General features: G+C 36.1%; 1 protein-coding gene across 7 annotated transcripts in view; it reads left to right on the forward strand.

Moving 5' to 3' along the window:
* The window catches only part of RAB3GAP1 (RAB3 GTPase activating protein catalytic subunit 1), a 151,467-nt gene that overhangs the window by 86,822 nt on the left and 45,644 nt on the right, over window positions 1-19,001 (forward strand). For all 7 annotated transcript variants that reach the window (XM_015073021.3, XM_015073022.3, XM_053214965.1 and 4 more), the window contains 5 exons: window positions 3,071-3,298; window positions 16,906-17,002; window positions 17,096-17,199; window positions 17,332-17,447; window positions 18,876-18,978. In XM_015073021.3, the coding sequence (XP_014928507.1) occupies window positions 3,071-3,298; window positions 16,906-17,002; window positions 17,096-17,199; window positions 17,332-17,447; window positions 18,876-18,978 (648 nt within the window). The remainder of the gene's footprint in view (window positions 1-3,070; window positions 3,299-16,905; window positions 17,003-17,095; window positions 17,200-17,331; window positions 17,448-18,875; window positions 18,979-19,001) is intronic.

Raw genomic sequence — 19,001 nt, forward strand, 5'->3', positions numbered from 1 at the left:
AAAACCCAGGGATGAAAAAGGTCTTTTTTTTTTTTTCAATGTGTATTTATTTATTTTTTATAGAGAGAGCACAAGCAGGGGAGGAGCAGGGGGCGGGGGGGGAGGAGGGGAAAGAGGATTCGAAGCAGGCTCTGCGCTGACAGCAGCAAGCCTGATGCAGGGCTCGAACTCATGAACCATGAGATCATGACTTGAGCTGAAGTCAGCACTCAATCAACTGAGCCATCCAGATGCCCTTGTTTTTGAATTACTTATTCTTGAAAGTAGAGGCAAGGCCATGTATATTAAAACAAACAGAACAAAAACCCCAAGTGGGTAGACTGGTGGGCCATAGGCCTTCCCTGTGCCTCCTGCTGATAGTCTGAACTGTTTCCCATGCCCAGATTTTACTCCTTGACCTGCTGCTATCTGTGATGGTCTCCATCTCCCTGTTCCATAGCCTCCAATCAGTCCTGCTTTTGTGCTGTATGCCAACTTGAGTTTCATTTTTTTCAACAGAAACAACTTATGAAAACCTATGTCACTTTTATCTTCCCTGTTAGCAGATTGTAGGACAGTAAAAGGGAATGCTTTTATTCCCTGCTTATTTCCCCCATCTTTACCAAAAGAAAAAAAAGTCTTTAGTAAACTTCTTGATAGGTACGTGTTTTTCTTAGAGACTAAGAAGATAGGGAATATCTGTGCATTTTGTTCTGCCATGAGACAAAAGAGATGTATTGTTTTAAAACAAAATAGTAACAATGGAAAAAGAGAGGACAGTTGGCTCTCAGGGCATGTGTTAAATCAAAAAGGTAGAAAAAGGGAATTGGCTTATGATGTATGTGCACAACAGGAAGTACCAGCCTCTGTAGCAGTTGTTTTCCTACCTGACCTCTAGCTGCCTTCGTTTTTATCTGCCCCTGTGCTGCTACCGCATCCTTGCAGAGGCACTTCTAGGAGGAAATTCATAATCGAAACTGTAAAAGCTTTCCTCTAGAAACATATTAGCCCCTTATGGGAAGGTTCTGTGTGATTCCAACACTGTACCTCAGCAAAACTAAACTCATTCGACTCTTTTAGACTCATTTGGGTACCTGCAAATCTCTTAAAATATTCTTTTAATAAAAAGATTATATTTCAAATAGCCAACTTAACACATCTGCCCCTGCCTATGTGGGAATCAGTTAATAGGTTTAAGGAAAGACATAGTCACTCTAAAGTAGATATGGTTGCCTCTCCTTTTTTATATGCGGGTGACTAGTATTAGGGGCCCTTAGGAGAGTCTGCAGAGCTTTGGGTGGATGCTGATAGGTACCTTAGGTACATACCCCTCTCAGTTCCAGAAGGGCAGGACCTATTCTCAAGCATTTTCTTGGAGTACATACCTGTAACAGTAGAAAGAAAACACAGCTGAAGTGAGCCTTGACCCTTTTTTGGTAGCTGCAGGTTAAGCCTGGTACATGGTACAGTAAGGCAAGCCAGAAGGAAGAATTTTGGTGTGAAAGGTCTTTTTTAACTTGTGTACTACGGGATGTTTTTATGTGGGTGTGGTGTTGCCTGGTTAATAACCAGATCTTTGTACATGAATCCTGAGTCATGCAGTAATCTTGACCCATTACTGTTTGCAGCATTTTTTTATTGCCATGATGCCATAGTCGTTGGAAGTTTATGTTGCTGACTCTCAGTTAAGAATCTTCCGCTGAGTCCTCATCCCTCAGGAGAATTTCTTGAATTGATAGGGATGGTGAAGCTGGTTGTCAGGGGACTCATTGAGGACAAATGGGCAGTTTTGCTCTTCACATTTAAGGCTACTATTCTTATCATGTCTGTTTTCATTTTGGTCTGGAGTTATTTTAATTTAAAAAGGAAGAAAATGACCTTTCTGCTTTTTTTTTTTAATTTTTTTTTTTAACGTTTTATTTATTTTTGAGACAGGGAGAGACAGAGCATGAACGGGGGAGGGTCAGAGAGAGAGGGAGACACAGAATCTGAAACAGGCTCCAGGTTCTGAGCAGTCAGCACAGAGCCCAGCATGGGGCTCGAACTCACGGACAGTGAGATCGTGACCTGAGCCAAAGTCGGACGCTTAACCAACTGAGCCACCCAGGTGCCCCGACCTTTCTGCTTAGTAGCACATTCTTGTTAATGTTTATGTCACTTAACTATTATAGGCAAATAAAATAGTACGTATAGCAGGAAGTATATGTTGTGGTAGAGAATATAACTAAAAAGGTATGTGTTTAATGTGTGTACACATATTCTTTTGAGTTTGTGTATATATACATACATACATGCCCATCCTTAGTACTCTACTAATACATCACTGGACACTTGCAAGAAGACTTCCATGCCTTACCACTAACACTGTGAAGCCTCTACTTTTTTTCCAGGCTTGAATGTAGAATTGCTTAAGAACTTTGGCATGCATCATCATTAATTCTATAGACTTACCCAGTAAATGAAAGTTTAATTAGTTGGTTTCAGAAGCTGAAAAGCAATAGTTAGAATTCCAGTTCCTTAACAACACAAAAGCAATGTATGTGATGGTAATTTGTTGTATAAAGTACAAGAATTTGATGACTGAATAGAACATTTCTGAGGTCGGCTGATACTTACTGCAGTACCAGTATTGATTTTTGAGAGGAAAAAAAAGAGTAGAACTTTTCCATTATTGTGTTATTATTCTAATTGTGTTGTGTATTATTTAATTACTTGAGTCAAGCTTATTTGATACTTTTCCAACTATTGAGTACTTTTCCAACTATTGAGTAGTTACTATGCTATAATTTTAAACTAACTTACATAACTTATAATCCACTTAAGAGAGTTATTTTCATTTTACAACAGATTTTTATGTCTAAATTCACCGAAGGAAAATGTGTTCTTTTTCTGCGAAGTGGAGACAACAAAAGAAAATGGTTTTGGTACTTGAACATCTGGCCTCTTTTAAAGGCTACCCCCACACTCAGGTCACATATTAGATTTTGTAAAGATTAGGTAATTTTTGGTGAAAGTATGATTTTGCAAACAAGCTTATCACTAACTGTTGATTGTTACTGGATTCTGCTGAACTTTTTTTGCCTTATTTTAGGCAGCGAATCCAGGTTGTTTCCTGGAAGATTTTGTGAGGTGGTACTCACCCCGGGATTATATTGAAGAGGAAGTCATTGATGAAAAGGGCAACATGGTTCTGAAAGGAGAACTGAGTGCCCGAATGAAGATTCCAAGCAATATGTGGGTAGAAGCCTGGGAAACAGCTAAACCAATTCCTGCCAGAAGGCAGAGGAGACTTTTTGATGATACGCGGGAAGCAGAAAAGGTAACTGAGGTTTGGGTATCTAACACTAGAAAGCTAACTATTGTTCTAACATTTTTAAAACTTACTATAATAGATGTTTAAGCCTTAGACACACTTGAGAAGCAAAACATTAAAATTTAATGAGCCTTTTATGTATCTGCTGTTCATATTTAAGATTTTAAAACTACTTCCAAATAGGCCAAAGAATAAGACATGCATATTTTATATAGAATGCTTACCATCGGACTGCCTCATAGCATATGACAAAAGATGGTCACATCCTTTGACCTAGCAGTTTTATTACCAAAACAGTTTGTTAAAGAAATAATGAGAAATACATAAAGATTAATGTGTAAGACTGGTGTTCAACAAAGTTTTCTAGTGACAAAGTAGACACAATAAAAGCTTCCGAAAATAAGCTTGGTTTAATAAATTATGGTATAATCCATTTAGTGGACTGCTTTGTAATTGTCAAAAAACATTTGGAGTTCTGGAGAATAGTGACAGCTACCTGATAACAAATTGTCCTACGCTTTCTCCCTCCCAGCTGTCCCCCAAACCCCATGAAATTAATAAGTAAATAAATCTATGCCTTTGGCATTACTAAGAGATAGAGACCTTAGTGACCTTCAAATTAACTCCAAGTTGGGAAATAAGCCAAATTTCAAAGGAGGTCCCAGTACTGTAAGCCTGTGGGTGTAGAGAGCAGGGCAGGGAGTCTTCAGAAGAGCTGAGGGATGCAGAAGACTTAGATGGAGCACAGAGCCACCCCAGAAGGAGAGAGCCTAACATTAATACTCAGTGCAGGTATGGCTTGATAATTCACAGCACTGGCTACAGAGAAGGGACTTTAAAGTAGGATTAGAAGTAGAAGTAGATACTCAGACGTTGCCTTGGGAAGAACTAGATATATGGAGAAGGAATTGCCCCTTTGAGATAAAATGGTGATGGGAAAAAAGGAATAAGGGGGAAGTTAGGAATCCTGCAGAAATGCAAGAGAAATAAAACCTATCAATCTCTGTCACCTCCCCTTCTCCCAATCCATTAAAGAAATGGTGCAGAAGAGAGCACTTTTAAACTGTGACATGACTAGGACTAGTAAAGAGCAGACCATATCCATACAAAACTACTATAAAAACAAAACAAAACAGAAAATGCAGATTGGGTCATTTCAGCTAATGAAAACATTTCCCACAAAATTGACCACGAAACAGGAAAAAATTGTAACACTCCAAAGAAGTAAGTTGTCTTCAAACCAGCATGGGGAATATGAAGAATCATGTTTAATCAGATATACTAAGAGCCAAGAGCAGAAATGGACCAAAAAACTCCATGAAGAAATGAAGCCACAGCTGGTTTAACTCTCAGGATAGGAGTAGAAGAAAAAGACAACCATATCAAAAATAAAGACTAAATTACAAAGGGCCTATAGGAGAATAGATTTACATTTAAGTTTGATAAAAGTAAACAAGGAAAAACAAAAACAGCCAAGAGAATGAAAATGGATGAATAGTTAAAGGAGTTGAAGAGAAACTAGTAAAAATGGAAGATAGGAAAAGAAGAAGTCATATTCATTTTATCAGACTCTTTGAAGAGGAAAAACCAAAACACTGGATCAGAACTAATATTTGAAACTGCAATCCAAGAAACCTTTCTGGAAATAAAAGAAAACCTGAATTTATATATTGAAAGAGCTCCCTGGGTATAGAGGAAGATGCACCAGAAGTAATGAACTCCAAAATACATCACTATAAAACTGTTAGAACTTAAATATTTAAAGAAAAAAAATTCTCAGGACTTCTAGGCAAAGAAATGAAAATAATTTACAAGGAAAGAGAATTAGATGTCAGATTTCTCAAAAGCAAGGCAATGTGGAGCAGCATTTTCAAGAAGTGTAAGTAAAAATTATAAACCAAAGTTACTATATGCCACCAAAGTGTCCACATAGTCAAGACTATAAAAATATTTTCTCTGAGTTTTTGTACACACACATTTCTGTACATACTCACCCTTCCTGAGGAATCTACTAGAGCTGCCCTAATAGAACGTTCTGCAGTGTTAGAAACATTCTATTGCTGTGATGTCCAAAATTATAGCTACTGGCCATATGTGGCTATGATGAAAACTTGAAATGTGGCTAGTATAACAAATTTTAAGTGGCTACATGTGGCTAGTTGCTTCCTTATTTAACAACATACAGGAGGATAAACTTCATCCAACCAAGATGTGACTGGGGAAACTTTGACAGAGGGCCTGTGGTGAGCATTTTATTTCTTTAATTTTAGAGCTAAGACTAAAACTGAAGATATAGGTAGAAGAAGATGTAAAAATTGTAGTAGAATGAGAAGTTGGGACAAAAAGAGGATGGGGGGGGAGGGAAGTAGAATGAGATCATTGATTTAAATATAAATAGATAATAAGTGGTAATCAGAAAATACCCATTTAAAAATTGGTTTCCACACTGATTATGGAGCCTGCTTAAAATTCTCTCTCTCTCCCTCCCTTTGCCCCTCTCCCCAGCTCATGTTCTTTCTCTGTCTCTTTCAAAATATAAAGTAGAATAGATTAAATTAAATTAAGTTAAATTAAAATGTCAGACCAATTGCAAATACTTAGAGTTAAAGGGAATTAAGGGCACAAAAAATGTATTACTGCAAAGATAGCTACTAAAATAAAAATACAGAACTTCCTAAGGACCAGCAAAAATTGTTTTAAAAAGAAAGAACACACAACAGATAAACACACATAACAATGATCACATCACACACAGAATAAGTCCTGTAAAATCCAAGTGTCTGCTACAAACAAGGGATTCATTGATTCAAAAAGGCTACAAAGTCAGAATGGCTAAAATAAAAAAGGTAAGAAGTAACAAGTGTCGACAAAGACTTGGAGAAAAAGGAACCCTCATGCATGGTGGGAATGCAAATTGGTGCATCCATTATAGAAAGTAGTATGGAGGTTCCTCAAAAAACTAAAAATAGAATTAACATGTGATCCAATAATTTTACTATTGGGTATTTACCCAAAGAAAATGAAATCACAAATTCGAAAAGATAGATGATCCCCTGTGTTTATTGCAGCATTATTCACAAGATCCAAGATTTAGGAGCCACTGGAGTGTCTTTTGATAGATAAATGGCTAAAGAAGATGTGGTATATGTCTATAATGGAATATTACTCATCCATAAAAAAGAATAAGATGTGGCCATTTGCAGCAACATGGATAGATCTGGAAGATATCATGCTAAATGAAATAAGTTAGTCAGGGAAAGACAAATACCATATGATTTCACGAATATGTGAAACTTAAGAAACAAAACAGGGGTGCCTGGGTGGCTCAGTTGGTTAAGTATCGATTTTTGATTTCTGCTCAAGTCATGATCTCACAGTTCGTGAATTCGAGACCCACGTTGGGCTCTGTGCTGAACAGTGTGGAGCCTGTTTGGAATTCTCTCTCTTCCCCCCTCACTGTGCCCCTTCCCCCGTCTCAAAAATAAATAAACTTTTAAAAAAAACCTTAAAAAAAAAAAAACAAAACACTGAAACACAAGAAACAAGACAACTGAATAAAGAGAAAAAAAATGGACCCTTAAGAATAGAGAACAAACTGATGCCTGCCAGAGGGAAGATGTGTAGGGTTGTGACTGAAATAGAAAAAGAGGATTACGAGTACACGTTTACTGTGATGATCACAGAGAAGTGATAAAATTGTTGAAGCATTATTATTGCCTTAAACTAATATAACACTGTATTGTTAGTTATGCTTCAAAAATCAATCAAAAGTAAAAAAAAATACATAGAATAGAGATATGATTAGAGTAAGGGTATAGCCAAATTATTCCTTTAGTTTTCTGCCTATGGTTAATTATATAATTAAATTTATTTTATCATATATACAAAAAGAAGGTTACAAAGTAAATAATGGACAGATTCATCAGGTACCTGAAAGCAATAAAAAAAGGGGTTATGATCCTGATATGAAATAAGGTAGAATTAAAGCAGAAGAGCATTAAAAGATGCTTTATAAGCTAAAAATGGTATTTCACAATGAGGGTATAATATTTGTTAATGTTTATACATTAGATAACAGCCATCTGTATAAAATAGGAAACCATAGGAAGTAAGGGAAGAAACAGATTGAAACATACTCATAACAGAGGACTTTGACCACATTACTCCTTATACAAGACAAGTAGTCAAAACTAAGGAAATATCTAAATAAGATAGTAAGGCTGATCTTTTAGATATATCCCAAACACTGTACCTTAGCAATAGAAGTTGTACCTTCTTTTCACATGCACATGGAGCATTCACAAAAACTGATAGTATATTAGGGCACAAAAAAAACACAGCAGGATTCATCATGAAAATATTATCAGTACTCTGATCTCTGCAATAAAACTAGAGATTAAAAATGAAACAGCAATAACAAGGGATGCCTGGGTGGCTTAGTTGGTTAAGCATCTGACTTTTGATCTCAGCTCAGGTCTTAATCTCAGGGTCATGAGTTCAAGCCCCACACTAGGCTCCACACAGCCTACTTAAATATAGAAAGAAACAACAAAAAAAATCTAGGGCTTCTCCCTGGAAATTTAAAAGCCTTATATTAACTTTTAGGTAAAGGAGAAATACTAAAACAAACTTCTGAAAAATAATGAAAACACTGTATATCCGAATCTATAAGACATATTTAAGGAGTGATGAAAGCAAAATCCATAGCCCTAAATACCTACATCACGAAAATAGAAGGCGTGCATGCTGGCTCAGTCAGTGGAGTATGAGACTCTTGATCTCAGGGTTGTGGGTTCAAGTCCTATGTTGGATATAGAGATTATTCAAAAATAAATGAAAATTACTGAATTAATAAATTTCTAACTCAAAAACCTAGAGAAAGAACAACAAAAGTAAAACTATAAGAAAACCAGAAGAAGGCAATGCTAAAGATAAAAGAGAGTGATGAAGTAGAGAACAGAAAAACAGATCAAATTAATAAATATGGTTTTATTTTAAAAAATCAAAATTGGCAAATTGTTGCTTTAATCACAAAAGAAAAGGAAAAGCATGCATTACAAAATAAGAAATGATAAAAAGTGCCAATAATTATTGATACAGAGGAAATTTTTTAAAAAATATTTTATATGATTGTGCATATAAATTTGAAAACCAAGATGAAATGGAGGATTTCTTGGGACAATACAGTATATAAAAAAATGACCCCAGTGAAGATAGAATATGTAAACAGACCAGTTTCCATAGAAGAAACAGACAATTATCAAGAAATGACCCCATAAAAAAACACCAGGCTTAAGCTGGTTTCACAGGGGACTTCATCTAAATGTTGAGAGATCAGATAGTTCAAATGCTGCTTAAATTGTTTCAGTACATAGCAAATGAAGGAAATCTTCCAAAATATTTTTATCGTAAACTGTGACTATGACATTGGTCCCTAAGACTGATAAAGGAGGCATATCTAAAAAAAGTACAGACCAGTAATACTTAAGAAATTTAATGTAAATCCTTTTAAGTTTGTTTAGAGAGAGATGAAGGTGAGGGGCAGAGAGAGCCGAAGAGAGAGAATCCCAAGCAGGCTCCTTGCTGTCAACGTGGAGCCTGATGTGGGGCTCTATCTCACGATACCATGAGATCATGACCTGAACCGAAGTCAAGAGTTGGACGCTCAACCGCCTGAGCCACCCAGGCACCCCGAATGCAAAATCCTAAATGAACAGGCTCTTACTACTTTGAGATAATAATACATGTGAACTGAGTGCAACAGTGATTTTTTTTTTGAAGTTTATTTATATAATTAACTTCATTAATAGGTCTAAGAAGAAAGTATATCATTATCTTATATGTACTGAAAAAATCTTTGATAAAATTTAATACTCCTTTCTAATAAAAGATTCAGAATTAAGAATGGATGGATACTTCCTTAAAATAAAAAAATGTATATAGACCTCAATCCTAAACAAAGCATTTTAATTGGGGAACCCTAGAACTATTCTCACTAAGGTCAGGAATGAGGCAAGGGTGCCTACTGTCTCATTTAACGTTATTTAACATTATTTTGGAGACATTAGTCAATATAATTAGAAAAGAGAAAACAGAGACATAGAAGTTGAAAGAACTTTTTGTTTGCAGCTGCTATGACAGTATACCTGGAAAAATCTAAAGAATCGGTGATAAAAGTAATTGAAAATAATTCAGCAAGGTAGCAGAATATAAAATTAATATGTATCTAGTAGCCTTCATATACACAAATAATAATAATTCTGAAGATGTGAATGACATTTTCTCTTCATTATAAGTGAAAAAAAAAAAAAAGGTGAAATGCCTAGAAATAACCAGAAATGATAGAAATATGAATAAAGAAACACTCCTGAAAAACACACATGAATAGATATCACTTGTTCTTGGTTAGGAAGTCTCAACATCATTAAGTTCAGTTCTACTTAAATTAATTTATAAATTTAATGCAGTCCCATAAAGTATGAAAAAGTCTTTAGTATGGAGCCAGACAAGTTGATACTCAAATTTATCTGGAGAAATAAACATGCAGGCTTAGGACTCAGAGGTTTGGAGAGTGACTTTTAATGGGGTTTTTTTGGGTTCATGGATGTGTTTAAAATTGTGGTTTTGGTTGTACAACTCTGTAAATATACCTAAAACTATTGGATTGTACACTTTAAATGGGTGAATTGTTATTTTAAAAAAGCATACAAGAGTAGCTAAGAATGGATTGTAAAGAAAGAGTTATGAAAAGAAAGCTATGAGGCAGGTGAATGGTGGGGGGACGGGGAACTAACCCTACCAGATATTAAAGCATAATACATAGCCTCACTATTTAAATAATATGATAATGGTGCATAACTAGACAGCCCAGTGAAGGAGAATGGAAAAAACATACATACATATAGAAATCTAGTATATGATGAAAATGTCATCTCAAATCACTGGTATGGATAGACCTTTTAATACATCTATTTGGGATAACTGAGTAACCATTTGGCAGAAGATAAAATTAGATCTGTTTCTCATACCATACATAAGAATGGACTGAAAAAGAAAAGGGTGCCTGGGTGGCTCAGTCGGTGAAGCATCTGACTTTGGCTCAGGTCATGATCTCACTGTTCATGATTTGGAGCCCCTTATTGGATGAGCACAAGCCCCACTTTGGGTGAGCTCGATCCCCGCTTTGGGTGAGCCCTGCTTCCCTCTCCCTCTTCCCCTCCCCCTTGTGGGATCCTCTCTCTCTCTCTGCCCCTTGCTCATTTGTGCCCTCTCACTCTCAAAAAAAAAAAAAAAAAAAAGTCAAAAGACAAATGATAAACTGGGAGAAATATTTGTAAAGTGGAAGAAATGTATGTATTACAGATAAAGTGCAAAAATACTATAGAAACATGGGCAAGAGATATGAGGAGATAACTCATCTACCCAAAAGATAATTACCCTTAAGCCTTTCAAAAGATGTTCAGCTTCATTCATAGTAAGAGAAATGCAAATTTATAAACTTCACTGAGATAACCATTTCTCACACATCAGATTGGTAAAAATTTTAAAGCTTAATAAATACCAAATGAGGCCCTGAGGCAACAGGCTCTTTCGAACATTACTGGTGACAGGCATGATGGTACAACCCCCTATGGAGGGGAATTTGGCAGTATTTAATAAAACTTAATGTGCATTTACCCTTTTACCCAAAAAGCAATCCTATTTCTAGTAATTTACCCTAGTATTTTCAAAACAAAAATAAAGATGCACTAAGTTGTTCATTCCTGTATTGCTTGTAATTAGAAAATACTGGAAACTATCTGTATGCTCAAATTTAGGAGCTTTATTGAATAAACTGTGGTTGATCTACATAATAGAGGACTTTGCAGTTGTTTAAAAATGAGGAAAATGTCTATTAACTGATAGCGATTTTTAGGATGTTTTTAAGAGAGAAGTAAAGTACAAATGAATATATATAGTATGCTTCATTTTGTGTAAAAAGAGGGGGAGATTAAGAAAACACTTACCTCTTTATCTTCACAAAAACAAATTTATCTTCACAAAACTGAAAGCATTGAAATTAGTTACCTGGAATGGTTGAAAGGGGGAAGAAAATATAGAGTAAAAGGAGTGTGGAAGGAAGTGACATGTAGAGAAGAGTATACTTCCTGTACACTTTGACTTCTGGAAAAATGTTAATTGCCTGCATAATCAAAAATTAAATTAACAAGAATAGACAGGGGGGACATGACCAAAACTGAAAGCAAGCTGGATAAATGAACTCGGGTGTGATTCAGATAATAACATAACCCCACTGAAACGAGGTCAAGGTTGGGAGGATAATTTAACTCAGGTAATTTATGATCAGTCACATAAGATATGTTTGACTGTATACCCTCTGGTTTGGCGGGAGGTGGGAGAGCACTGCAGACAAATCCTAAACTTTGTTTTCTAAATTTGTTTGTTGTAGTTATGTGGGTAAGCAGTTCTGAAACTTTTTGGTGGATTATTGTTTGAGCAAATGAGTAATTAAATGTGTTGGTGGTGTTAGAAGCCAGAATTCTTGCTGTGGAAGTGCGATGCAAACATGGAATTGAAGAAAGTGAGGGAGACCCAATGGCAGTGGATTGGAATTGGAAGTGTTAGTGTGGAACTATAGGTTTCTAAAGTATCGATAGGTATGTGGGTATATGCATATGCATATATACAAGCATATATTTCGTAGCTTTCTTCTGAAGGTGTCTAGAAGCAGGGACATCTCAGTAGCAGTAAACACATATATATTGATTTCTAGAACATTTCTTACTAAAAGGAACTGTGTCTTCCTCAGAGAAATGGCTGGTTTGGGAATTGGGATAAAGAAGGTATAATATGAATGTGGAACATTATGTGTTGCCAGAAAATAAGAAACTGCTTAAAAAGAGGAGTATTTCCTAAGGAGGTAGCTTAAAGGAACTCTTATTGTCAAAACCTGGACAAGCTGAATGGCAAATAATTAAGGATGGTAACAAATTATAAACCATTGGAAAAAAGTCAGCACCCATGGGTCTCCATTGATAATTTACAGATAAACGAGAGAGAAGGGAGGTATTGCAGCTCAAAGATGACAGATGAATATGGAGGGTATGCTGGAGTTGAAAACCCTTCATTTTACAGCAGTATTCATAGTAAAGATTAATTGGTTCAAGTAAGAATTAACCAGGAGATGTCCAGGTGGGAATTTGGGTGAAGAGCATCATACTTGCATGGTTTTAAAGTGTTTCTCCACAGATTACTTCTGAATTGCAAGGAAATAATAACTATGTAGTAGAGAAATGGGGTAATACCTTGAGTGGATGGTCAAAATTAATATCACTAATAAGGGGCAGATGCAGATTGTCTACATCGAGATGTGTTGTAAGGATCCACCAGCACTTAGCACTGATCCGAGATTGTATATTTTGCATCAAGTCATGAGGAAACGTTAGGTAAACCCAAGATGAGAGACATTGTATTCTAAAAAGAGCCAAAAAAAAAAACCCAAAACACCAAAAAACCCCCCAACATACCATTGTAGGAGTATATTAAAGGGACACAGGAACCAACTAAAACATTTCCCAATGACCAGTACTGGAACAATTTGAACAATAAAATAAAATACTATTGGACTGTAACTCAAAGTATGAAATAAACATCCTTGAGTCTATAGTGATAGAAATAAATAAATAAATTGGTGAGAAGAGACCAATCTAATGCAGAAGAACTCCAAATCTACTCTGCCTACAAGGAGGTGGAGCATAAATCCCACTCCATAAACATGGGCTGTACAGAGTGATTTCCTTTAAAGAGTACAGTATTTAAATTAGAGAACATGAGTAACTTTACAGTGCAGACATCTGACAATACTGTCTTAGCCAGGTGAGCGAGGTTAACAACAGGGATAAGTCATATTGGTAGTTTCATGTGCTGTTGATATGAGGTGATGAAGTAGCACTTTACATCTCTTGTCTTCCCAGAAATACCTAGCCCCAGTTTGATCATAAGAAAAACATCAAATAAGTTCGAGTAGAGGCTCTTGTTACAAAATACCTGACTAGAATTCCTTAAAACTGTCAAGGGCAGTGAACACAAAGGAAGTCTAAGAAACTGTTACATGTAAGGGGAGCCTAGAAACATGACTACCAAATATAATGTATCCTGGATGGGCTCCTGAAATAGGAAAAGGACATAAATAAAAACTAAGGAAATTGAAGGATGCCTGGGTGGCTCAGTTGGTTAAGCATCCGACTTAGCTTAGGTCATGATCTCACGGTTTGTGGGTTTGAGCCCCATGTCAGGCTCTGTGCTGACAGCCCAGAGCCTGGAGCCTGCTGCGGATACTCTGTCTCCCTCTCTGTTTCTCTCTCTCTCTCTCTCTCTCTCTCTCTCTCTCTCTCTCTTTGTGTCTCTCAAAAATATATAAAAAAAAAAAACCAAAAACTAAGGAAATTGAATATACAGATATTGACAGTATGATTCATAATAGCAAAAAAGAGGAACAAACCTTCATCTGTCAACTAATGAAGGAATAAATGTGGCATATTCATACAATGGCATACTATTGAGCCATAAAAATGAATGAAGTTCTGATACATGGTATAACACGAACGAACCTTAACATTGTGCTAAGAACCTTAACACTGTGCTAACAGTGTGCTAAGTGCTAAGTGAAAGAAACCAGAAATAGAAGGCCACATGTTACATGCTTCCATTTATAAGAAATACCAGAATAGGCAAATTCATGAAGACAGAAAGTTAGTTTAGTAGTTACTAGGGGCTAGGAGGTGGGAGAAATGAGGGAATGACTGCTGTTGGGTAATGGGCTTCTTTTTGGGGTGATTAAGATGTTTTGGAATTAGATAATGGTGATGGTTGTATAACTTGTAAGTATGCTAAAAACCACTGAAGTGTATGTTTAAAGTGGCGAATTTTATGGTATGTAAATTATATCTAAAATGTTTAAAACTAAGGAAATATGAATAAAGTGTGGGATTCCACTTATTCAGAAAGGTGAGGGGAGGGTACTGTATTCAAAATGTCAATGTTATAGGGGCGCCTGGGTGGCTCAGTCGGTTGGGTGTCCAGATTCGGCTCAGGTCATGATCTCACAGTCTGTGAGGTCGAGCCCTGCGTCGAGCTCTATGCTGTCAATTCAGAGCCTGGAGCCTGTTTCAGATTCTGTGTCTCCCTCTTTCTCTGTCCCTCCCCCATTCAAGCTCTGTCTCTATCAAAAAATGAATAAACGTTAAAAAAAATTTTTTTTAAATGTCAGTGTTATAAGACTGGAAAACTTCGAGATTTGTTGAGATTAATGAGGTATGACAACTTAAGACAGTGTATGGTCTTTAATTGGATCCTGTATGGTGGTGGGTAATATAAGTCATTATGTGGTCTGTTGACAAAAATGAAATAAGGATAGTAGACTAGATTAAAAGTATTTGATCAGTGTTAAAGGTAGTTTATATAGTTTATATAATCATAATAGTTTATATTTTGATTATAGAAGAAAACATTCTTAATTTGGGGAAATAGATATTTGGGGATAAAGGGACATGATGTATGTAACTGGCTTTCAGATTATTCAGGAAAAAAAATGTAAGTATATATTATGTGCACAGAGGAGAGAGATGCACGCAATTAAATGAGGTAAAGGTGAGTCTAGGTAAGTAATCACTTGGCATTGTCTTGTATATATCCTAACTCTGTTTTTAGGTATATACCTTCAAGAAATTCTTCTACATGTGTACCAGGAAACATACCCAATAACATAACAGGAACCTTATTTGTAATAGTCAAAAATTTGGCAGGGGGTGGAGTGGGGAAGTCTATCAATGGAGGAACACTTTATTTTATTATTTTATTTTATTTTATTTTTTATTTTATTTTATTTTATTTTATTTCATTTCATTTCTTAAAGTTTATTTATTTGAGAGAGACACACACCACGAGTTGGGCAGGGGCAGAGAGAGGAGAGAGAGAGAATCTCAAGCAGGCTCTGTGCTGGCAGCACAGAGGCTGATGCGGGGCTGAACCCATGAAGCCGCAAGATCATAACCTGAGCCAAAACCAAAAGTTGGACGCTTAACTGACTGAGCCACACAGGCGTCCATCAATGGAGGAACATTTTAATATTAGCATGTATCAACATATGCAGTCTCAAAAAGAATGCCAAGTGAAGAACAAGTCACTGAGGGAATGTAACTAGAAACATTGCATTTATATAAAGATTAAAACCAGACCAAACTAAGCGATACATTATTTAGGGCTACACAGCTATGTGAGAAAACTGTATTATTTGTTGAGGGTGAGGTGCATGAGGGAGGGAGACTTGATCATGGAGGCAACAGGGACTTGGAAAGTGCTGGTGATACTCTGTTTCTTAAGCTGGTTGATGTGTAAATGAGTGTTCATTCTAAACAGTTCTTCTAAAATTAGTGTCTTCTAAACTATTTATAAATACTCTGGTATGTGTATTTCTTAATTAAAAAAATTTTCAAACCACAGAAAACTCTCCAAGCCAAAAAATAAAGGTTATAAGTCATTAAAGGAACAAAGCAAGTTCTAAAATAGTATGTGCATTATGATTTTTTGTTAAGAAATTGCATATGTATCTGTATCTTTGTGTTTAAATGGGAATAGAAATAAGTGTAAGAAGATAAACAGAAAAATAGGTTGCTCCTTTAGGAAGTAGAATTTCTAGACAACTTTTACATTATACTTCTCTGTATTTCTGAAATCTGTGAGCATTTATTAATCATCCATGCTTACCTATGAGATTATATTTCTTTTATCTTTATTGCTCTTGAATAAGGAGCATTAAGGTAAGGTCCATGTGTTATACATAACTTCTCTGAATTTATTTATTTTTTAATTTTTATTGTTATTACTGTTATTTTAGAGAGAGCACACATGAGCAGGGGAGAGGGGCAGAGGGAGGGAGAGAGACAGACAGAATCTTAAGCAGGCTCCACACTCAGTGCTGAAACTGATGAGAGGCTTGATCCTACAACCCTGGGATCATGACCTGAGCCGAAATCAAGAGTTGGATGCTCAACTGACTGAGCCACCCAGGAGCCCCATCTCTGTATTTTTTTTAATCTGAAAAATAATAAAACAATTTCCATTTTGGAAAAAAAACAATCAAAACAACTAAAGCAAACAAAAAAATTAGTGGAAGGTCTCTATCAGTGTTTGGAAATGTTAAGCGAGAAGCAGTTTATAGAACAGTATTTTGCATACTTAGTTCACCTAATATGTATATTCAGTGTTTTAAAACATCCCGGAATAAAAATGCTCCACCATTAACAGTTGTTATCTCTAGGTGGTATAATTTACAGACAGTTTTTATTTTCTTTGTATTTCCCTTACTTGCATGTATTACATATGGAAGCAAGAAAAGTAAAATGTGGGAATATTCACCACTATTAAAGACTGAAGTCCTGAATTGTTTTTAGTGATATTATTCTTAACATTGTTGTTGGTAGCTCCTTACCTGGATGAGTACGGCAAGGTACTAAGAGAGCTCTCTAATGCAGAGGATTTTTTTCTTTCATAGATGGCGACTTTATTCTTTGACAGCTGCATTGGTCATTTATGTAACTTTATGCCTCCTTCAGGTGCTGCACTATCTGGCAGTCCAGAAACCTGCAGACCTTGCTCGGCACCTGTTACCTTGTGTAATTCATGCAGCTGTACTCAAGGTAAAGGAAGAAGGTAAATGTCTTACTTCATTAGTCATTAGTTTATTTCCAAAATGAAAGTATATTTTGCCTGACTTAATTATGGCTTTGATCTTTTTCAAAATAGAAAATCTGGAAAACATTTCTTCAGTTAAGAAGATTATAAAGCAGATAATAACTCATTCCAGTAAAGTTCTGCACTTCCCCAATCCAGAAGACAAGAAATTGGAAGTAAGTTTGCTGTATGTCGGGGTCTTGCCAAGTGTTCTCCCCAGTTGGCAATGATTATTTTAAAGTTACATTTTTTAAAGGCTGCTTTTTTTGCTGCTTTCCAATGTATGTTTCTCCCTTTTCCACTGTTAGGAAATCATCCATCAAATTACTAATGTAGAAGCTATAATTGCCAGAGCCCGCTCACTGAAAGCCAAGTTTGGAACTGAGAAATGTGAACAAGAGGAGGAAAAGGAAGACCTTGAAAAGTAATTGATATTTGAGTAACTTTTATCTGCAGTAGGAAAAACCACCATTCTCTTCAGAAAACTTTAATAGAATGTTGAGATTCTTTTGTTGTACCCCTATGTTATTTGTAACAAGCATCAGCTAGAGACAGAAAAATATTTAATTATCATAGAATTTGACTTCTCCTGTATTTCTGGGTGTTTGCAAGGTGGATCCATTCCTTCTACATTTAAAACCAAGTCTACCAGGTCTTTTTTTCTAGGAATGTGCCTGCAGTTGCCTGTGGAAGAGCTAGTGATTCTTTGTTACTTGCAGTGCCCCAGAGCTTTGCTTTCAGCTCTCACTGTTCTTTAACCAGTCTGAGGTGTTGTGAAATTGTATTTCTCCCCAATATTCCTAGTTATTTATTTAACTCTAAGTAAGGTTTTTGATAGCAAAGGTGCATATCTTGTGTACCTTGTGAACATGTTTTGAAAGAGTGACCAGATGGCCTCTCCAGGATGATACAGATGACCGGGTCAATCATTTCCTCCTCCTGAGAAAGTCTTGGCACCATTACCTGTTAGTATGAGTCCTTTCCATTGTTGCTTATGGTACTTGAAAGAAAAATGTTTTTATATGTGATAAAGTGTTTCCAAATTAGCCGCTTTCAGCAACTTGAATTTATCATAATTTTTAAGTCTTCATCAGCCTTTTCAGAAATGAAATGGCATTATTGATGCTAAATAATATCATATGACAAGACATGCTATAGCTCTTAACAAGTTCTTGTTAGAATTTTATGTCTTGTGTTCGGGGAAATTTTGTCTTAGCCTTCTTTGCTCTTGAAAATTCCTTCCTTTTAAATGAGAAGAATGAATGCTAATCAGGGAATCATTTCTAAAATAGCAGTATGAATTAGTGGTGCGGGCACTCTCATAGCTTCAGAACTCTAACATAGGTTATCTGTGATATACATGGAGGTGCAGTGTTTCCGGCACCTAATGGCACAGTTGAGACTTTGCCCAGTAAAATGTATCTTTTACACACACACACACACACACACACACACACACCCCTTAAAAGAACAAAAATGAGAAGTGTGGATCATTGCTTTGCTGTATACATATAACTTGGGTTTTTTTGTCCTAATTAACTGTTCGAATCTTTTATTTATTGTAGTATTCTCGAAGCTTCTAGTCTGAAAGACAGACCGAATATTTCTTTTTGCCCTTTTACAAAGATGGGTTTTTAAAAATTCTGTGAAAACAGATGAAAGGCAATAAGATTGTCATTTGAGTCTATTTTAATTCCAAATGTGACTCTTTTCTCTTGTAAAAGTTCCACTCTAGCCTTGGTAGGTTTAGCCAGTATCAATTTGAGACTTTTCCACAACATTAATCTGGGAAACTGACATGGTGTGAACTGAGCAGCTCACTTTCTGTCCTTTTATTACCTCTCTCCCCTAGGTTTGTGAGTTGCCTTTTGGAGCAACCTGAAGTGTTAGTTGTGGGTGCAGGAAGAGGTCATGCTGGCAAAATCATTCACAAGCTGTTTGTGAATGCTCAGAGGGTATGTGAATATGCTTATTGTCT

This window comes from Acinonyx jubatus, chromosome C1 (assembly GCF_027475565.1).
Source record: "Acinonyx jubatus isolate Ajub_Pintada_27869175 chromosome C1, VMU_Ajub_asm_v1.0, whole genome shotgun sequence".
Classification (NCBI taxonomy): domain Eukaryota; kingdom Metazoa; phylum Chordata; class Mammalia; order Carnivora; family Felidae; genus Acinonyx; species Acinonyx jubatus.